Below are 7318 nucleotides of genomic sequence, written 5' to 3' on the forward strand. Positions count from 1 at the left end.
GACGATTGTACTTGTTGAAAATGTATGCACTCACTAACTGTAAGTCGCTCTGGATAAGAGCGTCTGCTAAATGACTAAAATGTTAATGTTGAATTGGCACAGTTCTACTGCACGGACGACGTTCGTTATGGTGTGTCTTGCCCTAGAAGTCAGCTGGAAGTTTGTGATCTGTTAATCACTGCCTGCAATTTCAAAAATGTGTCTAGGTTCAGTGTTAAACATGAAAGATGTGTTTATTAGCATGAAAAAACTGACAAATCTGGACAAAGACAAGCAGCGTTGTTGCTGATGTACAAACAGGACTGATTGGTATAGTAGGATACCCAGGGATGGAAATTAAACAAGTCTGCTAGCTCGAGGCTAGTAGAAAATGTGCCAAACTAGCCCGCCAGCTAAATCCTCTAATTTCAAATATCGCATGGCACATATTTTGGACCATAGTACAATGTCATACGGGTTATTACAAATTGTGGTCTACTAGCCCGGCTGGCCAGTACCAAAGATCATTAAATTCCATCCCTTAGTACACCCCTGAAAAATGTCACATCGTTGAGCTCAACTATTCTTTCATTCCTCCCCCTTCCCTTCATGCGTATCTCAGTACATTGACGGCTTTTCTTCTCCTTTTGGATTAGTCACTTTTTCCAGGTTCTTGCTGATGATGTCATACAGTTCCGCCTGTAGCACACAAACACAGATAGAAACATTGATGAAGTAAGTGCTCTTGCATCCTTTACTGTACACTGGAGCTTATCTTTGGGGTTGGAGGCGTATAGCTGGATCAAAACCAAACAACGTTGTGGGACGTGGTTTCATCTTGACATTAGTTAACTTTTGAGGTCTAAAAACATCTGACAAACTTTTGTTTATCCCTTTACCCATTTCCCTTATAGATTAATGATGTTATTAATGATGATAGACAGACTAGTGTTAGTAGTAGCAGTATATAGACTACTATAGTCGTGTATATGGTAGTAGCATCTTGGCTCTGTCCCAAATGGGACCCTATTCCCTATATAGTGCAATACCTTTGACCAGAGACCCTATGGGCTCTGGTGAAAAGTAGTGCACTATATAGGGAACAGGGTACCGTTTGGGATGAAGTCATAGTCACTCACATAGAAGCCACGGATGTCCAGGAGGATGACTCTGATGTCAGAGTAAACAGCCTCATCCTTCTCATGGACCAGAGAGCGGTAGTCCATCTGATAACAGGAAGAAGGAGAAGAAATATGAGGATGAGTAAGAGAAGAGGGATGTGTCAGACATCAGGTCATAGTTGAATACAGAATTGGGGAGTGTCTACAAATGCCAATTCTCACCACATGAGTTAACTTGGAGGCTTTAGCCACTGCATCCCCCCTCTCGGAAAAGTACCTGAATGACAAAGTTATTGTGAAACGTATATCTATTTTGTCAAAAGTTATTGTCAAATGTAGGATCAATGTATGATAACCTCAAGGGCTCTAAGTTACTTGAAAGGATGAAAATCTATCGTACTTGTTAATGTTGGTGTGGAAGCCGTCCACTTTGGTCTTCACTGCAGCTATTCTTTCCAAGATTTTCTCCTGGAAGTAGCACATGGAAATGTTGATTTTAATGAAACATCAGGAGAATACAATTCCTTCTGTACCAGTTTAACTTTTTTCATGAATGACCACTTGACCTTAAAGATAACCATACATGTGTTGACCATTTACCTGGATTGCAACGCCAAAGTCATTCCCATCCTCTATTTTGGGGATGAGATGCTGAATCCAGCAGGACACCTAAGAAGATACCAACACCAATGACTGCTACAGTAAATTTAAACCTTCACCAGCCTGTATCAGAGCGTTGGATCTTTCATTTGACCACAAGACGTCACTGTTGCTTTATTGTATTCTTACTGTGATGTCTCAGAGCTAGGATATCTGTATAATTCTTACTGTAATGGTGGTCTTCCGCAATGCTAGGATCTCTGTATTATTCTCACTGTAATGGTCTCCCTCAGTGCTAGGATCTCTGTATAATTCTTACTGTAATGATGGTCTCCCTCAGTGCTAGGATCTCTGGTTTGACTGTGTCAAGCAGCTTCACAATCTTCTCATTCCCTTTGATGAAGCCACATTTTGGAGCTGAAACAGACCAAGGAAGAACAACAACACCAACTGGTAAGTTACCACCACCTGCATCCACATAAAATACATTTATGTAAAATAATAAATACACACAACTTGGAATTATTTTAGAAGCCTATTTTTGAGCTAGGGAATGGCAGCTGCCACTCCTAAATGAAGGTCATGACTTGAACCACTGTCTCTTACCTTTCTTCTTCTTCTCATCATCATCATTCTTGTCCGTCTCCATTTCCTGGAAGGAGAATACATTTGTCAATCTGTAGCCTTAGCCTACCATGTCAAATATACATTGCATTTAGAAAGTATTCAGACCCCATCACTTTTTCCACATTTTGTTACATTACAGCCTTATTTATTCTAAAATGTATTAAATAAAACATTTTCCTCATTAATCTACACACAATACCACATAATGACAAAGCGAAAACAGGTTTTTAGAAATGTTTGCAAATGTATAAAACATTTAAAATAAATATCTATTCAGACCCTTTGCTATGAGACTCGAAATTGAGCTCAGGTGCATCCTGTTTCCATTGATCATCCTTCAGATGTTTCTACAACTTGATTGGAGTCCACTTGTGGTAAATTCAATTGATTGGACATGATTTGGAAAGGCACACACCCGTCTATATAAAGGTCCCACAGTTGACAGTGCGTGTCAGAGCAAAATCCATGCAATGAGGTCGAAGGAATTGTTCATAGAGCTCCAAGACAGGATTGTGTCGAGGCACAGATCTGGGGAAGGGTACCAAAACATTTATGCAGCATTGAAGGTCCCCAAGAACACAGTGGCCTCCATCATTCTTAAATGGAAGATGTTTGGAACCCCCAAGACTCTTCCTAGAGCAATTGGGGGAGAAGGGCCTTGGTCAGGGAGGTGACCAAGAACCCGATTGTCACTCTGACAGAGCTCCAGAGTTCCTCTGTGGAGATGGGAGAACCTTCCAGAAGGACAACCATCTCTGCAGCACTCCACCAATCAGGCCTTTACTGTAGAGTGGCCAGAAAGAAGCAACTCTGCAGTAAAAGGCACATTACAGCCCACTTGGAGTTTCCCAAAAGGCACCTAAAGGACTTTCAGACCATGAGAAACAATATTCTCTGGTCTGATGAAACCAAGATTGAACTCTTTGGCCTGAATGCCAATCGTCGTGTCTGGAGGAAACCTGGCACCATCCATACGGTGAAGCATGGTGGTGGCAGCATCATGCTGTGGGGATGCTTTTCAGCAGCAGGGACTGGGTGACTAGTCAGGATCGAGGGAAAGATGAACGGAGCAAAGTACAGAGCGATGCTTGATGAAAACCTGCTCCAGAGTGCTCAGGACCTCAGACTTGGGTGAAAGGTTCACCTTCCAACAGGACCACGACCGTGAGCACACAGCCAAGACAACGCAGGAGTGGCTTGGGACAAGTCTCTGAATGTCCGTGAGTGGCCCAGCCAGAGCCCGGACTTGAACCTGATCGAACATCTCTGGAGAGACCTGAAAATAGCTGTGCAGCGATGCTCCCCATCTAACCTGACAGAGCTTGAGAGGATCTGCAGAGAAGAATGGGAGAAACTCCCCAAATACAGGTGTGCCAAGCTTGTAGCGTCATACCCAAGAAGACTCAAGGCTGTAATCGCTGCCAAAGGTACTTCAACAAAGTACTTTGTAAAGGGTCTGAATACTTATGTAAATGTATTTTCAGTTAATAGTTTTTATAAATTTGAAAAAAATTAAACGTTTTTATGGGATAGTGTGTAGATTGATGAGGGGAAAAAAACGATTTAATCCATTTTAGAATAAGACTAACGTAACAAAACATGGAAAAAGTCAAGGGGTCTGAATACTTTCCGAATGCACTGTATATGCTGCTATTATAATGAATGAGCTAACTGCTATTCAAACCCTAAATGCTTTCCCCAGCAGAGAAGGCCAAAAACCAACTGGAGACGCTCCACTCTACAGGAACTGAGTAAAGTGGGGATCTCCTGGCAAGAGACAAAAGCCCTCGCACAGAACAGAGTGAGGTGGAGCATCATGGTGGATGCCATATGCTCCCAATTGGGCCAAGAGGTTAAAGGCAAGTAAGTCAAACAATTCAATCCTTTTGATCTATACTGAACAAAAATATAAAACGTAACATACAACAATTTCAAATATTTTATTGAGTTACAGTTCATATAAGGAAATCAGTCAATTGAAATAAATAAATTAGGCCCTAATCTATGGATTTCACATGACTGGGAATATAGATATGCATCTGTTGATCACATATACTTATTTTTTTAAAGGTAGGGGCGTACATCAGAAAACCAGTCAGTATCTGGTGTGACCATCATTTGCCTCATGCAGTGCGACACATCTCCTTCGCATAGAGTTGATCAGGCTGTTTATTTTGGCCTGTGGAATGTTGAAACTCTCCTCTTCAACGGCTGTGTGAAGTTGCTGGATATTGGAGGGAATTGGAACACGCTGTCGTACACGTCAATCCAGAGCATCCCAAACGTGCGCAATGGGTGACATGTCTGGTGAATATGAAGGCCATGGAAGAACTGGGACATTTTCAGCTTCCAGGAATTGTGTACAGATCCTTGCGACATGGGGCCATGCATTATCATGCTGAAACATGAGGTGATGGCAGCGGATGAATGGCACGACAATGGGCTTCAGGAACTCGCCACAGTATCTCTGTGCATTCAAATTGCCATCGAATAAATGCAATTGTGTTCGTTGTCCGTAGCTTATGCCTGCCCATACCATAACCCCACCAGTCAACATGCCAATTGCACACTATCTCAAAACTTGAGACATCTGTGGCATTGTATTGTGTGACAAAACATTTTAGAGTGGCCTGTGTAATGATCATGCTGTTTAATCAGCTTCTTGATATGCCACACCTGTCAGGTGGATGGATTATCTTGGCAAAGGAAAAATATTATATATAATAATAATTGTGCACAAAATTACATCAGCTTTTTATGCACATATTTCAGCTCATGAAACCAACACTTTACATGTTGCGTTTATATTTTTGTTCAGTATATATGGTCTGTGTCCCAAATGGCACCCTGTTGCCTATATAGTGCACTACTTTTGAACAGAGCCCTGTGGGTAGCCCAATGGGCCCTGGTCAAAAGCAGTTCAGTAAATAGTGAATAGGGTGCCATTTGGGACGCAGGCATGGTGTATTTGGTTAGAAGAGCATGATAGCCAGTCACCTCATCCTCTGGAGTAGGAGGGTCTGGTATAGGGATGTCTAGAGGAGCTTGGAGAGTAGACAGGTCTGTGATGCTGAAATCCTCCTCCTGGAAGAGAGATAGACAGGAGAGCGGGAGGGGAGAAAGGGATGGAGGGGAGGGAGGGAGGGAGGGGGAGGGGCGAGAGCAGAGGGAGAGAGGAGAGGGAGAGAGAGGGAGGGAGAGAGGGAGGGAGGAGGTGAGGGAGGGAGAGAGAGAGGGAGGCGAGGGATGGGTGGAGGAAGAGAGGGATGGGTGGAGGAAGAGCGGGAGGGATAGAGGAGAGCGAGAGATGAGGGGAGGGGGAGGAAGGGGGGAGAGGAAGGGGAGGTAGAGGGGAGGGAGAGAGGGGGGGGAGGGGGAGGGGGAGGGGGAGGGAGGAGGAGGGAGAGAGAGGAGGGGGAGGAAGGTGAGGGAGAGAGGGAGGAAGGGGAGATAGAAGCGGGAGATTGGAGGGAGTTAAAGAGGTAGGGGAGGGAGAGAGATGAGGGAGGGAAGTAGGGGAGGGAGGTAGAGGTAGGGAGAGATAGATGAGAGGGAGAGGCAAGTAGGTAGAGAGGGTTGGACAAGATATGAAGGATGAAAATGAAGGTTAACTTCACAATGTGGGAACAGACAGTGATACATGGGATGTGAACTAACCAATGAGGCCTACCTTCAGCAGGTTGTCCAGCTGGTTGATCTTCAATGGGATGTAGTTTGAAAACAGATCCTCTGCCTAATAAACAGAAATAGGTCATTACTAACTACACAATTTGGCCACAACAGCATTTCCATTTCTTCTTCAAATGGTAATGCAATTGCACCAACACACATCTGTTTTAATACAATAAGGCAAACACATACAGAGACTAACCTGTTGATACAGAGACTGGCGGAAGTTCTCCACCTAAGCCGAAGGGATGAAAATAACACACTTTCTGTCTAAGTGTTGCATAATGTGGAAATAGGTTTGCTAAACTCATACTATAAAACAACTTAAACTCACAAGCACATTACGATCAGTGTGTCATAATTGTGTAATCTATTGTAAACTACCTTACACACCTAAACTCAGGTGGTGTTACAGACGCACTGCAAAAAAATAGACAGCCTGGAACGCCCCCTCAATCGAGTAAACCCATGAAACCGGTGTTGCCAGTTTTGTTTCGCTTTCTCTTTTGCACAAGTAATGGCTGTCTGGCAGAATGACTAGGGACTTTTCCAACAAACAACGGTTGTGCGTAACAGAGAAAAACTGAACAAGTTATCTTTTTTTCAGGCCATATCGCAGAAAAATACGTTTAGTTATAATCTATAGGTGCTCATATGCAACCATTCGCGCACAGTTAAAGGGGAGCATTTTATGTAAGAAAAAACATTTAGCCCAATTAACGCTAGCTGGGTTTCTGGGTCCATTGATGTGATTTAGGCTACATATAGCTAACTAACTAAAGTAGCTTACGTTAGCTCGCTACATCGTGGCGTTGCCAAAAACTCGGCTAAATTAACGCTTAACACTTATTAACAACATTTGCATTAGTTAGTGCTTACCTTCACTGCGTTCACACTTTTTATTTTCAGTACAGATGACCTCGACATTTTGAGCAAACGGTTTAGTGAAATTTCTATCAAGTAAAAACCCGTCGGTGTAAGTCTATTTCCTCAAAGTAGCCTACTTTCGTTTTCATAGGATTACATTCGAAAACCACCTGATCAAGCCACACCCACTGAAATAATTAATTATTTTTAAAAAATTTAGCCGCTTGATATTTAGCACATTTGTTTGCTATTGAATTAAATTGCCATTTAAAATACAGTAGCTTGCTCACAAACTCATCATTGAAGACCACCAAGACCAAAACTCTATACAAAACAAATTTACTGGGAACATTTTAATTGAGGGCACCCACAACAATTCTGTCTATAACACATTTGGCATAGGCATAATTATAATAAATTTACATTGAAGTTGGCTTTGATTGAAATTTCCTCAC

General features: G+C 42.6%; 1 protein-coding gene across 1 annotated transcript; it reads right to left on the bottom strand.

Moving 5' to 3' along the window:
• Positions 1 to 214: 214 nt before the first annotated feature.
• On the bottom strand, positions 215 to 7012 carry LOC121569399 (proteasome activator complex subunit 2). Its single transcript, XM_041880314.2, has 11 exons — positions 6876 to 7012; positions 6199 to 6231; positions 5998 to 6060; positions 5325 to 5411; positions 2307 to 2352; positions 2020 to 2117; positions 1701 to 1769; positions 1501 to 1568; positions 1323 to 1377; positions 1119 to 1205; positions 215 to 678 (listed from the first exon to the last, which is right to left on the bottom strand). The coding sequence occupies exons 1-11, from the start codon at positions 6921 to 6923 to the stop codon at positions 598 to 600; spliced, it is 735 nt and encodes a 244-aa protein (XP_041736248.1). The 5' UTR covers positions 6924 to 7012; the 3' UTR covers positions 215 to 597.
• Between the last annotated feature and the right edge of the window lie 306 nt (positions 7013 to 7318).

Source organism: Coregonus clupeaformis, chromosome 7 (assembly GCF_020615455.1).
Source record: "Coregonus clupeaformis isolate EN_2021a chromosome 7, ASM2061545v1, whole genome shotgun sequence".
NCBI classification, from domain to species: Eukaryota; Metazoa; Chordata; class Actinopteri; order Salmoniformes; family Salmonidae; genus Coregonus; species Coregonus clupeaformis.

What these genes read in the sequence shown, in the direction of transcription:
- LOC121569399 (XM_041880314.2), bottom strand. Translation starts at nt 6,923, where the DNA reads ATGTCGAGGTCATCTGTACTGAAAATAAAAAGTGTGAACGCAGTGAAG. An exon ending in CTCCTACTCCAGAGGATGAG is followed by an intron (nt 2,353 to 5,324) that starts GTGACTGGCTAT and finishes TTCTCCTTCCAG; the next exon opens with GAAATGGAGACGGACAAGAA. An exon ending in ACTTTGGCGTTGCAATCCAG is followed by an intron (nt 1,569 to 1,700) that starts GTAAATGGTCAA and finishes TGCTACTTCCAG; the next exon opens with GAGAAAATCTTGGAAAGAAT.